At 44.1% G+C, this 19167-nt stretch overlaps 1 protein-coding gene across 1 annotated transcript in view; it reads left to right on the top strand.

Annotated features, from left to right (window-relative positions):
• zgc:158659 (uncharacterized protein LOC791141 homolog) overlaps positions 1-18300 on the top strand; it is a 19190-nt gene extending 890 nt beyond the window's left edge. The window contains exons 2-28 of the mRNA XM_067579565.1: positions 2349-2477; positions 2583-2686; positions 2765-2927; positions 3205-3414; positions 3857-3924; positions 4201-4329; positions 4429-4482; positions 4583-4692; positions 4782-4923; positions 6851-6936; positions 7204-7309; positions 9181-9333; positions 9430-9561; positions 10446-10570; positions 10736-10817; positions 10917-11081; positions 11659-11762; positions 11954-12053; positions 12183-12254; positions 12403-12509; positions 14262-14383; positions 14485-14563; positions 14642-14812; positions 15076-15193; positions 16425-16576; positions 16665-16813; positions 17399-18300. Coding sequence (XP_067435666.1) covers positions 2393-2477; positions 2583-2686; positions 2765-2927; positions 3205-3414; positions 3857-3924; positions 4201-4329; positions 4429-4482; positions 4583-4692; positions 4782-4923; positions 6851-6936; positions 7204-7309; positions 9181-9333; positions 9430-9561; positions 10446-10570; positions 10736-10817; positions 10917-11081; positions 11659-11762; positions 11954-12053; positions 12183-12254; positions 12403-12509; positions 14262-14383; positions 14485-14563; positions 14642-14812; positions 15076-15193; positions 16425-16576; positions 16665-16813; positions 17399-17523 — 3213 coding nt within the window. The 5' untranslated portion in view covers positions 2349-2392 and the 3' untranslated portion in view covers positions 17524-18300. The remainder of the gene's footprint in view (positions 1-2348; positions 2478-2582; positions 2687-2764; positions 2928-3204; positions 3415-3856; positions 3925-4200; positions 4330-4428; positions 4483-4582; positions 4693-4781; positions 4924-6850; positions 6937-7203; positions 7310-9180; positions 9334-9429; positions 9562-10445; positions 10571-10735; positions 10818-10916; positions 11082-11658; positions 11763-11953; positions 12054-12182; positions 12255-12402; positions 12510-14261; positions 14384-14484; positions 14564-14641; positions 14813-15075; positions 15194-16424; positions 16577-16664; positions 16814-17398) is intronic.
• The last annotated feature ends 867 nt before the right edge of the window (positions 18301-19167 follow it).

The following is a 19167-nucleotide window of genomic DNA, read 5'->3' as shown; positions in this document are numbered from 1 at the left end:
GTCAGATCCAGATGTTTCAGAGCTCTGAATGTCTGTCAGATCCAGATGTTTCAGAGCTCTGAATGTCTGTCAGATCCAGATGTTTCAGAGCTCTAAATGCCTGTCAGATCCAGATGTTTCAGAGCTCTAAATGTCTGTCAGATCCAGATATTTCAGAGCTCTAAATGCCTGTCAGATCCAGATGTTTCAGAGCTCTAAATGTCTGTCAGATCCAGATATTTCAGAGCTCTGAATGTCTGTCAGATCCAGATGTTTCAGAGCTCTAAATGTCTGTCAGATCCAGATGTTTCAAAGCTCTGAATGTCTGTCAGATCCAGATGTTTCAGAGCTCTGAATGTCTGTCAGATCCAGATGTTTCAGAGCTCTGAATGTCTGTCAGATCCAGATGTTTCAGAGCTCTGAATGTCTGTCAGATCCAGATGTTTCAGAGCTCTGAATGTCTGTCAGATCCAGATGTTTCAGTAAGTTCAAAGAGACAGTAACACATGACACACCTGGAACTGATGAACTGATAGATGAGACTTTTCCTTTAAACCACGGCTAGTCACGACCACAGTGACAGAAAGTCTATGAATTATAGAGTAAGGCAGCACTTTAGTACTCTCAAGAAAAAGGTTTAGTGATGGTTTTACAAGAGAAAAGGCTATTCTCAAAATATGACTACTATATCCTCAAAATATGACAACTATATCCTCAAAATATGAAGACCTTAATCCCAAATTATGACAATTTTAATCCCAAATTATATGACAACTTTATTCTCAAAATATGATGATTTTATTCTCATAAATGTTGCGCTCTTTTTCGTAACAGAGGCTGTAACACTGTGGTTGTGTAGCGCCCCCATCAGGACAAACTGGACATGTTTTATCTCCACAGCAGTCATTCATGTTGTAATGAAGTCTGCAGCCTGTAGGAGGCGCTGACAGCAGTTTTCAGTGATACTGATGATGTTTCCTCTGACCTCTCCACCACCCGCTGTGTCTCTGAAAACAAACACCGAGTGTGTGATTAGTGACACCATCTGTCAGTCAGAGGCCAGGGTGGAGACTCTAGAGATAATCTGGAAAGTATTTGTTTCATGTCAAAACTACTACAAATAATAATTATTATTATAATTATTGTGATTGTGATAATAATAATAATATTGATAATAATGATAATGATGTTCCCCATCAGTTCCAGATTAGGGGAGGTTCCATTTTTCATCCTGTAGTCTTTGTGAGTTATATTTCTTAGTTTTCATCAGAGAAAAACTCTAATGATTGAGATTTAAACTGTTCAGAGGACAGTTTTCTTGACTCGCTGTATTTGAATCTGTTTCATTTAATTGACGGTGAAACGGTGAAAGTTTTGTGTCAGTCATGCAGTGAAAACATGATGGACTGCTCCTTTAAATCAGCTGGTCAACAGTGAAATCACTGTGAAGGAAATCGGCTTCCTCACAGAGCGACAGGAAACACACACACACACACACACACTGATGCTGCTTTTGTCTGTCAGAATGTGTGTGTGTGTGTGTGTGTGTGTGTGTGTGTGTTTGTGTGTGTCCTACTTTCGGCTCTTTGTTTGACGGCTTCATTGAAAACACACAAAGACACAAAGACAATCAGAAGACATGTGGACGACAGAGAGGTTACATTTATTAATAGAAACAGTCTTTATATAGACACAAATGATGTGAGGAAATAAAGGGAAACACAAAGACACATGACAAGTAAAAATATTTTAAGAAATACAATTATTTTCTCAACAAAGGAAATAAATGCAAAGAAAATAATTAAACAAGTAACATTTGGGTGAGTTTGTGTCCTTTTAGAAATAGCACTTTTGAAAAGTGAATTTCTCATGTACATAATGTGTTTAAGGGACAGTCAGTTTGCATGTGATTATATATATACATGATAAACTATGTGTCATATTAGCTTTTCTTTTGTCATGTCACATGTTACATACAAGAACGTACGTATAATGTCCAAAAACCACATGATGAACCAGGTGTTCATGAAATATTTTCTCATGTTCTACATTCACATCTGCTCACATGTTTTTAAAGGATGATAAAGGCATATACAGTTTTTTGACATGTTATATGTGAAATATAATAATTATGATATTTCACATCTTTTCATCATCATCATCATCATCATCATTGTATTTGTCATTTGACTCCACAGACACTATAACCAGAAGACTGGGCCAGATACAGGACCAAACAGGGCTAATTATTTTCTGATTCTGAGTCAAAGCGAGTTCAACTGGTACAAACATGGTCCAGTTTAAAACTAATCAGGGCTAAAGAGTCTGTTTACCTGTTTGTCTGTCTGTGTGTCTGTCTGTCTGTACAGGTAGCCCAGTGCTGAGGTGAGGTGGCTTGAGATTGGTGGTTGCCATGGCGCCCAGGCCGTCATCAGGGGAACTGTGGGGGCTCCACCTGATGCCCCCCCGCATCCTGGTGGACTGTTGCCTCCCCAACGGTACAACTCTTTTCTGTTCTAGTTTTCTCCTATGTTAAGGGATGATGTTCTGGTGATGTTTTGTTGATGTTCTACTGTTCTCTAACTGTTCCCAACGTGTCTCAGGGATGATGGTGAGTCTGGAGTGTCTTAGAGAAACTCCTCTCATCAGCATCAAACAGCAGCTCTTCACGGAGGCCAGGAAGTACCCACTGTATCACCTGCTGCAGGTACACTCAGTCTGACCTTTGACCCCGCCTCCTTCATCCATTACTACAGGTAATAATATCAGCTCTCTGATTGGTCAGGAGGAGTCGAGTTACATCTTTGTGGGTGTGACTCAGGAGGCAGAGAGGGAGGAGTTTTATGACGAGACAAGGCGGCTGTGCGACCTCCGACTGTTTCACCCAATCCTGAAGGTCATTGAGCCGCTGGGCAACCGGGAAGAAAAGATCCTGAACCGAGAGATAGGTAACACTCACCTGAAAGACCTGTCACCACCTCATCACCTGACCAACCTGCTATCACCTCATCACCTAACCACCTGACCAACCTGTCATCCCCTCATCACCACACAATCTGACCGACCTGTCACAACCTCATCACAGACATCGGTCCATCACCAAACATCTCATCTCCAGCCCATACTGAGTCACCGAACATCTCATAGCCAGTGTTGGTGGTGTGATGACTCCAACCCTCCACCCCCTACCCTCCCACCACAGACTAACTTGGTCCCTGTGTGCAGGGTTTGCCATTGGGATGCCAGTCTGTGAGTTTGAGATGTTGAAGGATCCAGAGGTTCAGGACTTCCGCCGCTCTATACTGAGCGTGTGCAGAGAGGCCATGGAGGAGAGGGAGGGGGGTGGGGCCCACAGCCAAGCACTCTACGTTTACCCCCCCAATGTGGAATCCAGTGCCCAACTCCCACAGCACATCTACAGCAAGCTAGACAAAGGTACTGACTCAGAGTGAGCTGCAGGACCAGGACTCCCAGAGGCCGCATGGAGGGACTAATGGGTACAGGCCTTTGCCCGGTAGTTAGTAACGGGTATAGGCCTTCTTCTGGTAGTTAGTAACTGGTATAGGCCTTTGCCCAGTAGTCACTAATGGGTACAGGGTTTGCCCGGTAGTTAGTAACGGGTATAGGCCTTCGCCCAGTAGTTACTAATGGGTACAGGCCTCTGCCCAGTAGGTACTTAAAGGTACAGGCCTTCACCCAGTGGTCACTTGCACACACAGACCTTTGCCCACTAACAGGTACAGGCCTGTGCCTGTTAGTCCCTCCATGAGTAAAACCTTGAAGGACACTGAATCCTAGGAGTCTCTTGGGATACAATAACAAAAATTGATGTAAGGTGATGCTTTACCTGTCTTTCTTTCTACCTGTCTGTCTACAGGGAGGTTGATTGTGACTATCTGGGTGATCGTGTCTCCGTCCAACTCCAAACAGAAATACACACTGAAGGTAACACTGCATGTGCTGGTTTGTGTCAAGTCCTTCTTGTAAGACAGCAGCAGTAACTGAATCTCTTTATTTATATTAACATTAACAACGTTACAAGGGTTTAATTTAATTAAAGTTTAGCTAATTAAGTTCAATTTACCCGTTAGAAGCTCGGAAGTTCATGTACTCATTAGGAATCCAGGTCGATTTATTACAGTGAAGTCCTGTTTGGTTTCTGGTTCTTGGGTCATGTGCTGTGTCTCCGCCTCCCCCTAACACCGTTGTGTGTTTCTACAGGTGAGTCATGACAGTCTACCTGAGCAGCTGATAGCAGAGTCCATCAGGAAGAAAAGCCGATCCATGCACCTTTCACCTCAGCAGCTCCGCCTCTGTGTCCAGGAGTACCAGGGACAGTACATCCTGAAGGTACACCTGTCTCTCTGACTCATCTGTCTGACTTTGTCCAAGAGTACCAGAGACAGTAACAAACAACTGCCTGTCTGACTCACCTGTCTTTCTCCTCAGGTGTGTGGCTGTGATGAGTACCTGTTGGAGAAGTATCCTCTCAGTCAGTACAAGGTACCGGTTTCATTCTGAAAGATTCTTATGGACGAGCTCTATAAACCAACCTGTCTCACTGGCTGTCCCTTTACCTGTTTACTTGTCTGTCTGCCTGTAGTACATCCGCTCCTGTATCATTGTGGGTCGTCTTCCTCACCTGATGCTTGTCTCTAAAGATAGCCTCTACTCTCAGCTACCTGCCTCTGGCTTCGTCACACCTTCATACAGGTACAACAGCCAATCAGTATATGAACCAATCAGGAGCATGTACAGGTGTACTGCAGCTAGGTAGAGGATGTTTGTTGTTTGTTTTACAGTCGCCGGACTCCTCAGCCATCTCCGTGTCCAGGAGGGGGTGATGGTTCTCCTCCTCGCTCTCTGTGGGCCTTTAACACTCTGCTGAGGGTCCGACTGCTCTGTGCCACGTACGTCAACGTCAACATCAGAGACATTGACAAGGTCTGTCTCTCTTTGTTTTGTGTCTCTTTGTAGACTGACCTCAACAGCTCGGGTGTCTCTACAGAGTTTGAAATAGAAGGTAGAATAACTTTTGAAAGTTAAACTTTGGTCTGAGAGTATGGATTTAAAATCTGTTGCTGCCTGGAGCTTAAGTTGAGTTCCATGTTTTTATTGTACATCAGTGCTGCTTTTGTGGACTTTTGGCTCCTTATATAAGAGATCTTATCACACTCTACTACACATCCAGATATACAGTACTGTGCAAAAGTTTTAGGCTGGTGGGTTGCTCCTGCATCTTGGAGAAGTTGCTGCAGTTCTGTGGATTTCGGCGTCTCAGCTGCTTCTGTCCATTCATGTAATCCCAGACTGACTGACCCTGTTGAGATCAGGGCTCTGTGGGAGCCAAACCATCTGATGCAGGACTCCTTGTTCTTCTTGTTGCTGAGGATATTCAAGTGATTCAAGATTCAATATTACTTTAGTGTCATTTCTCAGTACTTATACATTAAAATTAAATTCCATTTCTTCTTGACCAAAAACATTATATTTGCAAAATAAATTAAACAAATTTAACTACTAAAACTATATGTTTCTTAAAAATATACTTTGCAAATATATTAAGAAAGTTTCAGAAACATAAGTAGAGGGATTATATAAATACTAGGGGTGTCACGATTTTCCGAATCCATGACTGGATTTGACTTTCGATTTTAAGGTTATGATTTGATTAGATTTTCGATTTAAACATTTTTTTCAGCACTGACAGCTATGACATTGTTAGGCTATTGAGTCTTGATTTGTAAACATCAACAGATCATTGGTTTTATGCCCTAACAGCTGTCACTTACACTTTCAAATTCTTCTTTAAAAGGATAGGCTACATGGTATCAAGTGTGATAGCAATATAATTATTTAAGTGTAATAACAATAACTTTTACGTTTCACCACTCAATTGGGAGCAAACTGTTAAACACAAAAACAACTTTACAACAACAGCTTGAGTTTCCTCACCTGCAGCAAACTAAGTTTAAGTGTTGCACATTGTAAACGGTCCCTGCTCACTCGTCTCACAGTCAGCTGTACATAGAGACCAGCGTTATTCGTAACTCAGAGGACGGCTCGTTTTAGTGAAAATAAGGTCGTAGCTTGTTGTCTACATTACTACAGTAGCAAAGAGGTGTCATTTTTTTTAATGTTTCACTTATGAGTTATTGATCCACAAAGTCCAAATCTGTCAATATATTTCCAACGTTACTGCAGCGTGTAGCATAGCCTACAAACTAATTTTCTGTCAACAGTGTGTTTGTTGTTTACATGACTCATGGGGGAGGCAAAGTGTTTCCACATCAGTGACTTCAGAGAAGCAGGAGGATTTCCAGTTCTATTGTTTCTCCATCATCTCCAACTCCAGCAGTGGCCATTGTGTCTCAAAATGTAATGCAGCTGCAGGCTACCGGTACGCTATGCTGCGTCATCTCTGAAATAATTTTTTTTCTCGGATTTGGTGGGGATGGGAGAGTCGTCGATCCTGCTTTTGATTTCTAAGGTCGAAATTGAACGCTCATTTTGATAAATTTTTGATTTAGAATCTAAATCATGACACCCCTAATAAATACACACAATTAAACAATGGTATAAAAGTCTAAGATATTCTTTATGACTGACTGGGTGTTTGGGCTTGTTGTCATGTTGCAAGATACATTTGGACCAATCAGATGCCTCTCTAATGATATCGTATTATGGATAAGAATCTAAACATCTAATGTGCCTAAAACTTTTACACAGTACTGTATATTCAAATGAAAACAGGGGAAGTGTGAGACACAGAACAGGTGTGCAGGTGTTTTGAAGTGTAATTACCTTAGTCCACCTGATCTACTTATGTTGTGAAGAACTGCTGCTTCAACTTGTTTGTGTTTGCTTGTAGATCTATGTGAGGACAGGTATTTATCACGGTGGAGAGCCGCTTTGTGACAACGTCAACACACAAAGAGTCCCCTGCTCCAACCCCAGGTAACAAGCTGAACTCTACATTAACAGTCCATAAAGTTGAACATTAGAAACCTGTTGTTGCCATGGAGATTGATCTAAACAATCAGCTGACATATATGGAGAAAATTCTCAGTTTAAATGCTTTTAAAATTCAGGTTCTGTCTGAGTAAAGTAAGAAAATACTAATCTGACAAAAAATGTTAAGTAACACGACAAATCCCACTACATCTACACCTGCCTCACTCCCTGTCTCTTTACCTGTCTGTCTGACTACCTGTCTGTCTCCAGGTGGAACGAGTGGCTGACCTACGACATCTACCTGGCGGACCTCCCTCGCTCAGCCAGACTCTGCCTTTCCATCTGCTCTGTGAAGGGAAGGAAGGGAGCCAAGGAGGTAGGATAGGAAAGAGAAGAGGTCACATGAACACATGAACCAATGACAGAGTGAGAGAAACATGAAGGAACCAATGACAGAGTGAGAGAAACATGAAGGAACCAATGACAGAGTGAGAGAAACATGTAGGAACCGATGACAGAGTGAGAGAAACATGAAGGAACCAATGACATAGTGAGAGAAACATGTAGGAACCGATGACAGAGTGAGAGAAACATGTAGGAACCGATGACAGAGTGAGAGAAACATGTAGGAACCGATGACAGAGTGAGAGAAACATGTAGGAACCGATGACATAGTGAGAGAAACATGTAGGAACCGATGACAGAGTGAGAGAAACATGAAGGAACCGATGACATAGTGAGAGAAACATGTAGGAACCGATGACAGAGTGAGAGAAACATGAAGGAACCAATGACAAAGTGAGAGAAACATGAAGGAACCAATGACAGAGTGAGAGAAATATGTAGGAACCAATGACATAGTGAGAGAAACATGTAGGAACCAATGACAGAGTGAGAGAAACATGAAGGAACCGATGACAGAGTGAGAGAAACATGAAGGAACCGATGACAGAGTGAGAGAAACATGTAGGAACCGATGACAGAGTGAAAGAAACATGTAGGAACCAATGACAGAGTGAGAGAAACATGAAGGAACCGATGACATAGTGAGAGAAACATGTAGGAACCGATGACAGAGTGAGAGAAACATGAAGGAACCGATGACAGAGTGAGAGAAACATGTAGGAACCGATGACAGAGTGAGAGAAACATGTAGGAACCGATGACAGAGTGAAAGAAACATGTAGGAACCAATGACAGAGTGAGAGAAGCATGAAGGAACCGATGACAGAGTGAGAGAAACATGTAGGAACCGATGACAGAGTGAAAGAAACATGTAGGAACCAATGACAGAGTGAGAGAAACATGAAGGAACCGATGACATAGTGAGAGAAACATGTAGGAACCGATGACAGAGTGAGAGAAACATGAAGGAACCAATGACAAAGTGAGAGAAACATGAAGGAACCAATGACAGAGTGAGAGAAATATGTAGGAACCAATGACATAGTGAGAGAAACATGTAGGAACCAATGACAGAGTGAGAGAAACATGAAGGAACCGATGACAGAGTGAGAGAAACATGAAGGAACCGATGACAGAGTGAGAGAAACATGTAGGAACCGATGACAGAGTGAGAGAAACATGAAGGAACCGATGACAGAGTGAAAGAAACATGAAGGAACCGATGACAGAGTGAGAGAAACATGTAGGAACCGATGACAGAGTGAGAGAAACATGTAGGAACCGATGACAGAGTGAAAGAAACATGTAGGAACCAATGACAGAGTGAGAGAAACATGAAGGAACCGATGACAGAGTGAGAGAAACATGTAGGAACCGTAGACTGTAAAAAATACGGATGTAGCTGTCGAGTTTAAAGAAAAAATTCCCCCCCTGTACAGTTGTCATAAATTAGCTATAGAGACCAGGTTGTAAACATGTTTATTTCTGCTGTTAAGTTGCACATTTTACCATGGGGTCTATGGGGTCTGTGAGGGTCTATGGAGATCTATGGGGTCTATGGGGGTCTATAGGGGTCTATAGGGTCTATGGGGGTCTATGGGGTCTATAGGGTCTATGGGGTCTATGGGGTCTATAGGGTCTATGGGGGTCTATGGGGTCTATGGGGATTGACTCGCTTATAGAACCAGCCTCAAGTGGCCATTCGAGGTACTGCAGTTTTTGGCTTCATTTTTCAGCCCTGGAGGTTTCCGCTTGGTAGGAACCAATAACAGTGAGAGAATGAACAAACTGTCAAGTATCTGATAGAACCTGCCCCCCCCCACCTGTCTGTCTGTCTGCCAGGAGCACTGTCCTCTAGCCTGGGGGAATGTGAACCTCTTTGACTATCAGGACATTTTGGTTTCGGGTAAAGTTGCCCTCAGTCTGTGGCCCGTCCCTCATGGCCTGGAGGACTTACTCAATCCCATTGGGGTCGCTGGTTCAAATCCCAACAAGGTACACAGCACCTCTTTCTATCAGTACCAGTAAAGATATCTGATTGATCCTGATTCCATTGATGAAATGTGTGATTGATTCTCTCATCCTCTGCAGGAGACTCCCTGTGTTGAGCTGGAGTTCTCCTGGTTTAATCAGACGGTGGTGTTTCCTGATGAGCAGCAGATAGAAGAACACGCCAACTGGACCATCAGCCGAGAGCTTGGCTACAACTACTGCCACGGATTGGTACATATAAATATGTATATGTAAATATATATATATGTATATAAAACATCAGAAATTGAACAAAAATTAAAAAATAAATAATACAATGAAATGAAAGTTTGGGCCCTGCATAGTCAGTAGTCAGTAATCCTCCTCTGGCAGATATCACAGCTTGCAAACGCTTTTTGCAACTAACCGTCTTTCAGTTATTGTATTTGGGATTTTCTCTCATTCTTCCTACAAAAGGCCTCTAGCTCTGCAATATTCGTTGTTCGTCTTGCATGCACAGCTCTTTAAAGATCTACACACAGATTTTCAGTAATGTTTAAGTCAGGGGACTGTGAGGGCCATTCCTAATCCTTCAGCTGGTGTCTGTTGAGGTCATCCATGGTGGATTTGGAGGTATGTTTAGGATCATTATCCTGTTGGAGAAGACGTCCTCTTCTCAGCTTCAGCTATTTTACAGACGTTGTGATGTTTGCTTCCAGAATTTGCTGGTATTTAGTGGAATCCATTCTTCCCTCCAGCCCTGCATTGTTTCCTGTTCCTGATAACATGATGGATCCACCTACATGTTTAACAGCTGGCAAGCTGTTCTTTTCATGAGATGCTGCTTCTTGTTTTCTCCAAACATACCTTTGCTGATTGATTCTATTTTAACGTCATCAGTCCACAGCACTTGTTTCCTAAATGCTTCAGGCTTCTGTAGATGTTCTGTTTCACTTCTGATGTTGGATTTTATGATGAGGATCAGGTAAGGTTTTCTTCTACTGACTCTCCCATGAAGGTCTTGTTTCTGCGAGCATCGCTGCACAGTGGTAATATATATTCAACTGCTGCCATGGACTGGTAATAATAAATAAATAATAACAAATAAATAAATAATCCACCTGTCTGTCTCTCAGAGCAGTCGTCTGGCGTGTGACAGCAGTGTTTCAGCAGCAGATGGGGAGCAACTTCGGTCTCTCTGCTCCAAAGATCCTCTCTATGAGCTCTCTGAGCAAGAGAAGGACTTCCTCTGGAGACACAGGTGAGGGGCGGGGCTTACTGTGGAGACACAGGTGAGGGGCGGGTTTACTGTGGAGACACAGGGGGGGGCGGAGCTTACTATGGAGACACAAGTGTCTGCACCTGTCCCTACTTTTGTATCTTTGTCTTTACCTGTCTGTCTGTCTATCTGTCTCTCTCTCTGCAGACATTACTGTGTAAACATCCCAGAATCTCTTCCAAAGCTCCTTCTGTCTGTTAAATGGAACTCCAGAGACGAAGCGTCACAGGTAAAAAACACACTTTTACTGTCAGGACGGATTCTCTGAATATGTCAGTTAAACTCATCAGTCACCTGTCTGTTACCTGTCTCTCTTCCTCCTCCTCAGATGTACTGTCTGCTGAAGGAGTGGCCTCTGATGGAGCCCGAGTCGGCTCTGGAGTTGTTGGACTGTAACTTTCCTGATCCGATGGTCAGAGAGTTTGCGCTGCGCTGTTTGGTTCAAGGTCTGACAGACGACAAGCTGTCGCAGTACCTGTTGCAGCTCGTACAGGTACGTTTACAAACTCACCTTATGGTACAGCACCTGGTGCAGGTGCAGTTACATCCTTAAGAGTTTTGGATATAACCTATATATAGGATATAATCCTCCCCTTTTAGCTGGCAGCAATATCTACCTTAAGCACACATAGCGCACACTCTGCACACCGGCACCATCTATCACCTGGGTCAGTGCAAGGCATCAACAGGAAAAATAGAGAGGATGCCACTCCTCCATTGCGGACAACATGTGTCAGTTCAGACGTCCTCATCACTGCTTTTTGTTATGTCCTTAACAGTTTTGTTACCTGTACAGTTATAACCCATACACCGACTGAACGTTTGTCATTTTATTCTGCAACTGCTGCATGTTCATAGCAGCATGGCTAACAAAAAAACTGAACAGAGGCTAGGTTACCCACAATCCCTTTTGTGCTCCTCACTCTGTGATTCATGCTAGCCCAAAATACACAACAGGTGTGTTCCACATAAAACTTACAAGTTGAATTCTGTAAAACTTTATTAGTTGTATTTATATATTATTTGACAGCACATGTATCTTTAAGACAAAAAGAAATGGTGTTTTCCAGGTGTTAAAGTACGAGATGTACCTGGACAATCCTCTGGCTCGTTTCCTGATCAAGAAAGCTCTGACCAATCAAAGGATAGGACACTTCTTCTTCTGGCATCTCAAGTGAGTAAGATTATCTGTGGATTAAAGGAGCAGGTCACCCAAAAGCTGTAAAGCTTATCTTTATCGCCACCCTGTGATCCTCAGTGGTGACTGGATCAATAATTCATATACTAATTTACTACTTTTACATGATTAGTTTTAGATAAATATGTTACTTAATCTGTTCAAACTAACAGAAACACTGTTCACAGGTCAGAGATGCACAACAAGACAGTGTCCCGACGCTTTGGTCTGCTGCTGGAAGCTTTCTGCAGAGCCTGTGGCATGTACCTGAAACACCTGAACAGACAGGTGAGCAGCGGTTCCGTCATTAACCTGAAGCTGCTGCCATCTAGTGTTTGAGTGTGGTACTACAGCCAATAACATGACTGTGTGTGTGTGTATGTATGTGTGTGTGTGTGTGCGTGTGTGTGTGTGCAGGTGGAGGCCATGGATAAACTGGTGAACCTGACAGACACACTCAAACAAGAGAAGAAGGACGAGACACAGAAAGTATGACACACACACAAGTACAAAAGTACACATTTAAAAAAGTGTTACAGAAATGTTTTAATGTCACATTTGAAATTATATAATAATAATATAATCATGTTGTGATTGGTTGATGATGACGTGTTAATGTGTTGTGATTGGTTGATAGACTCAGATGAAGTTCCTGGTTGAACACATGTCTCGTCCAGATTACATGGAGGCTCTGCAGGGATTCGTCTCTCCTCTGAACCCTGTTCACCAGCTGGGAAACCTCAGGTAGCACTTTAAGTACCTACACACCTCCAACCTACCTGCCTACCTACTGACTGACCGACCGACCTACCTACCTACCTACCGACCGACCGACCGACCGACCGACCGACCGACCGACCTACCTACCTACCGACCTACCTGCCTACCTACTGACTGACCGACCGACCTACCTACCTACCTACCTACTGACCGACCGACCGACCGACCGACCGACCGACCGACCTACCTACCTACCGACCTACCTGCCTACCTACTGACTGACCGACCGACCAACCTACCTACCTACCTACCGACCGACCGACTGACCGACCAACCTACCTACCTACTGACCTACTGACCGACCGACCAACCTACCTACCTACTGACCTACTGACCGACCGACCAACCTACCTACCGACCTACCTGCCTACCTACTGACTGACCAACCGACCGACCAACCTACCTACCTACCTACCTACCGACCGACCGACTGACAGACCTACCTACCTACCTACCTACCTACTGACCTACTGACCTACTGACCGACCGACTTACCGACCGACCGACCAACCTACCTACCTAATTACCTACTGACCTACTGACCGACCGACCGACTTACCGACCGACCGACCAACCTACCTACCTAACTGCCTACTGACTGTCCAACCGACCAACCGACCAACCAACCTACCTAATTACCTACTGACCTACTGACCTACTGACCGACCGACCGACTGACCTACCTAACTACCTACTGACTGTCCAACCGACCAAACTACCTACCTACCCACCGACCGACCAACTGATGGACCAACTGACCGACCTACCTACTTACCTACCTTCTGACCATCCCAACGACCTAACTGCCTACCGACTTTCAAACTGACCTAACTACATACCTACCTACTAACCTACTAACAAACTGACCAACCTACCTAACTAGCAACCTAACTAACTAAACAACCAATCAAGTAACCAACTGGTTGACTGAACTAAACTAGTGAAGTCATTAAGTTTAGTTAGTTTAGTAAGCTAAACTAACTAAACTGAACTACTTTAACTACTTCACGAAACTAAACTGAACTACTTTACTAAACTAAGTAATTAAATGTAACTACCTTACTAAACTAATTAACAAATGTAACTATTTTACTTAACCAACTAAACTTAATAACTTTATTAAAGTAAACTTACCTACTTTACTCAACTAATAAATAATTAAACTTAACTCCCTTACTAAACTAACTAAACTACTTTACTAAACTAAGTAACTAAACTGCTTTACTAAACAAAGTAATTAAACTTATATACTTTAAATTAATTAAGTAGCTGAACTTAACTACTTTACTAAACTAACTAACTAACTAAATGAACTGAAGTGTGAGTAAAAGAAGTGGGTTGAAGTATCTGCTGAGGTGTAAGTGCTGAAAGCAGATAAAATGCCTGAAAGCAGTCAAAGGCTCAGGTGAAGACATAAAGAAGTAAAGTGCAGTGAAGTCTTGCTACACGAGACAATCACTTTACTACATGACACACCCTTGGTTAGCTTTAGGCATGAGGAGGGGGATGATTAGGGTTAGTTTAAGGGTCGAGAGGGGGGGTTATCTGCAAGACTGCAGATAGACATTGGTCCTCCAGGCTGAAGGAGTGCAGTGAAGTGCAGTAAAATGCAGTAAAGCGCAGTAAAGTGTTGTGTCTCCAGTCTGGAGGAGTGCAGTAAAGTGCAGTTAAGTGAAGTAAAGCGCAGTAAAGTGCAATAAAGTGTTGTTTCTCCAGGCTGGAGGAGTGCAGGATCATGTCGTCAGCGAAGCGCCCCCTGTGGTTGAACTGGGAAAACCCCGACATCATGTCCGAGCTGCTCTTCACCAACAACGAAATCATCTTCAAAAACGGAGACGGTAGCTAGCTCAGTGCTAACAACAGCACTGTTTTCAATGGAGAAAGCTAACCATGCTAACAGGGGTTGCGGGTAATGTAATGAGTAACCTGTGTCTTGCAGACCTGCGTCAGGACATGCTGACTCTGCAGATCATTAAGATCATGGAGAACATCTGGCAGAACCAGGGCCTGGACCTGCGGTGAGAGCAGTGACATCATCAGTGTCTATGACATCATCACACAGCTGGCTAACTGCGTGTGTGTTTGTGTGTGCGCAGCATGCTGCCGTACGGCTGCCTGTCCATCGGGGACTGTGTGGGTCTGATCGAGGTGGTGAAGCACAGTTTCACCATCATGCAGATTCAGTGTAAAGGAGGCCTGAAGGGGGCGCTGCAGTTCAACTCCAACACCCTGCACCACTGGATCAAAGACAAGAACCGGGGAGAGGCGTGAGTACCTGTCTGTCTCGTCTGTCTGTCTCACCACCCTCCTGTCTGTCTTGTCTGTCTGTCTCACCTCCCTCCTGTCTGTCTGACTCGTCTCACCACCCTCCTGCCTGTCTGACTCGTCTCACCACCCTCCTGCCTGTCTGACTTGTCTCACCACCCTCCTGTTTGTCTGACTCGTCTCACCACCCTCCTGTTTGTCTGACTTGTCTCACCACCCTCCTGTTTGTCTGACTCGTCTCACCACCCTCCTGTCTGTCTCTCAGGTATGACCGGGCCATCGACCTGTTCACCAGGTCGTGTGCAGGTTACTGCGTAGCAACATTCATTCTGGGAATTGGTGACCGACACAACTCCAACATCATGGTGAAGGAGAACGGACAGGTGAGTCCTGACTCTGTAAGTGTTCTCCTGCACTGAACTCACTGAGCCTCGCTGAGCCTCATTGAGCCTCGCTGAGCTCACTGACCCTCATTGAGCCTCGCTGAGCCTCACTGAGCTCACTGACCCTCATTGAGCCTCGCTGAGCCTCGCTGAGCCTCGCTGAGCCTCGCTGAGCCTCACTGAGCTCACTGACCCTTATTGATCCTCGCTGACCCTCACTGAGCCTCACTGACCCTCACTGACCCTCACTGACCCTTATTGATCCTCGCTGACCCTCACTGAGCCTCACTGAGCCTCACTGACCCTCACTGAGCCTCACTGACCCTCACTGAGCCTCACTGACCCTCGCTGACCCTCACTGAGCCTCACTGACCCTCGCTGAGCCTCACTGAGCCTCACTGAGCCTCACTGAGCCTCACTGACCCTCATTGAGCCTCGCTGAGCCTTACTGAGCCTCACTGAGCCTCACTGACCCTCGCTGAGCCTCATTGAGCCTCGCTGAGCCTTACTGAGCCTCACTGAGCCTCACTGACCCTCGCTGAGCCTCGCTGAGCCTCACTGAGCCTCACTGAGCCCCACTGACCCTTATTGATCCTCGCTGAGCCTCGCTGAGCCTTACTGAGCCTCACTGAGCCTCACTGACCCTCGCTGAGCCTCACTGAGCCTCACTGAGCCTCACTGAGCCTCACTGACCCTTATTGATCCTCGCTGAGCCTCGCTGAGCCTTACTGAGCCTTACTGAGCCTCACTGACCCTCATTGAGCCTCGCTGAGCCTCGCTGAGCCTCGCTGAGCCTTACTGAGCCTCACTGAGCCTCGCTGAGCCTCGCTGACCCTCGCTGAGCCTCGCTGAGCCTCATTGAGCCTCGCTGAGCCTCGCTGAGCCTCACTGACCCTTATTGACCCTCGCTGAGCCTCGCTGAGCCTCGCTGACCCTCGCTGAGCCTCGCTGAGCCTCATTGAGCCTCGCTGAGCCTCGCTGAGCCTCACTGACCCTTATTGACCCTCGCTGAGCCTCACTGAGCCTCACTGACCCTTATTGACCCTCGCTGAGCCTCACTGAGCTCACTGACCCTCATTGAGCCTCGCTGAGCCTCGCTGAGCCTCACTGACCCTTATTGACCCTCGCTGAGCCTCACTGAGCCTCACTGACCCTTATTGACCCTCTCTGAGCCTCACTGAGCTCACTGAGTCTCACCTGATCCTCACTTGAGCTCCGCCTCTTCCTGCAGCTGTTCCACATCGACTTCGGTCACTTCCTGGATCACAAGAAGAAGAAGTTTGGTTACAAGCGGGAGCGAGTTCCCTTCGTGCTGACGCAGGACTTCCTCATCGTCATCAGTAAAGGAGTCCAGGAGTCCACCAAGACCAAAGAGTTTGAGAGGTCTCACCTGCACCTCACCTGTCATACTGTAACGCTGCTGTCTCCCTCTCTGCCCGTCTCACTCTACGTCTACCTGTCTGTGTTTCAGGTTCCAGGAGATGTGCTATAAAGCTTACCTGGCCATCCGGCAGCACGCCAGCCTCTTCATCAACCTGTTCTCCCTCCTGCTCGGCTGCGGGATGCCCGAACTGCAGAGCTTCGACGACATCGCCTACCTGAGGAAGACCCTGGCTCTGGGTAAGAGAGACGGGTAGAGAGACAGACAGGTAGAGAGGGAGACAGGTAGAGACAGAGACAGGTAGAGAGAGAGACAGGTAGAGAGAGAGACAGGTATAGGGAGAGACAGGTAGAGAGGGAGACAAGTAGAGACAGAGACAGGTAGAGACGGAGATAGGTAGAGAGAGAGACAGGTAGAGACAGAGATAGGTAGAGAGAGAGACAGGTATAGGGAGAGACAGGTAGAGAGGGAGACAAGTAGAGACAGAGACAGGTAGAGACGGAGATAGGTAGAGAGAGAGACAGGTAGAGACAGAGATAGGTAGAGAGAGAGACAGGTAGAGACGGAGATAGGTAGAGAGAGAGACAGGTAGAGACGGAGATAGGTAGAGAGAGAGACAGGTAGAGACAGGTTTTCTTCATAACTAAACTGCACTATAACAAAACAACAGGTGTCAAAAGTATTTGTTGTTTCTTGTTTGTTGTTGTTTTGTTGACTGTTAACTTGAGAACAGTGTTGATGTCACTGATAGAAACATGAGACCAGAGATGATCCTTTGTGACATCACTTCCTGTCTCACATCCTTCTGTCTGTCTGTCTCTCAGAGAAGAGCCAGCAGGAGGCGCTGGAGTATTTCACCAAACAGATGAACGACGCTCATCATGGAGGCTGGAGCACCAAGATGGACTGGATCTTCCACACCATCAGACACATGCCTAACGAGCATTAATGCCTAACGAGCGCCGAATGAACATTAATATATACACACATATACATATATATAACACACACCATCAGACACATGCCTAACGAGCATTAATGCCTAACGAGCGCCGAATGAACATTAATATATACACACATATACATATATATAACACACACCATCAGACACATGCCTAACGAGCATTAATGCCTAACGAGCGCCTAACGAGCATTAATGCCTAACGAGCGCCGAATGAACATTAATATATACACACATATACATATATATAACACACACCATCAGACACATGCCTAACGAGCATTAATGCCTAACGAGCGCCTAATGAACATTAATATATACACACATATACATATATATAACACACACCATCAGACACACGCCTAACGAACATTAATATATACACACATATACATATATATAACACACACCATCAGACACACACCTAACGAACATTAATATATACACACATATACATATATATAACACACACCATCAGACACACGCCTAACGAACATTAATATATACACACATATACATATATATAACACACACCATCAGACACACGCCTAACGAACATTAATATACACATATACATATATATAACACACACCATCAGACACACTCCTAACGAACATTAATATATACACACATATACATATATATAACACACACCATCAGACACACACCTAACGAACATTAATATATACACACATATACATATATATAACACACACCATCAGACACACACCTAACGAACATTAATATATACACACATATACATATATATAACACACACCATCAGACACACACCTAACGAACATTAATATATACACACATATACATATATATAACACACACCATCAGACACACACCTAACGAACATTAATATATACACACATATACATATATATAACACACACCATCAGACACACACCTAACGAACATTAATATATACACACATATACATATATATAACACACACCATCAGACACACACCTAACGAACATTAATATATACACACATATACATATATATAACACACACCATCAGACACACCTAACGAACATTAATATATACACACATATACATATATATAACACACACCATCAGACACAGACCTAACGAACATTAATATATACACACATATACATATATATAACACACACCATCAGACACACACCTAACGAACATTAATATATACACACATATACATATATATAACACACACCATCAGACACACGCCTAACGAACATTAATATATACACACATATACATATATATAACACACACCATCAGACACACACCTAACGAACATTAATATATACACACATATACATATATATAACACACACCATCAGACACACCTAACGAACATTAATATATACACACATATACATATATATAACACACCATCAGACACACACCTAACGAACATTAATATATACACACATATACATATATATAACACACACCATCAGACACACACCTAACGAACATTAATATATACACACATATACATATATATAACACACACCATCAGACACACGCCTAACAAACATTAATATATACACACATATACATATATATAACACACACCATCAGACACACACCTAACGAACATTAATATATACACACATATACATATATATA

Source organism: Thunnus thynnus, chromosome 22 (assembly GCF_963924715.1).
Source record: "Thunnus thynnus chromosome 22, fThuThy2.1, whole genome shotgun sequence".
NCBI classification, from domain to species: Eukaryota; Metazoa; Chordata; class Actinopteri; order Scombriformes; family Scombridae; genus Thunnus; species Thunnus thynnus.
Note: the sequence above shows the minus strand (reverse complement) of the source record. Positions and strands in the feature narration are given on the sequence as shown.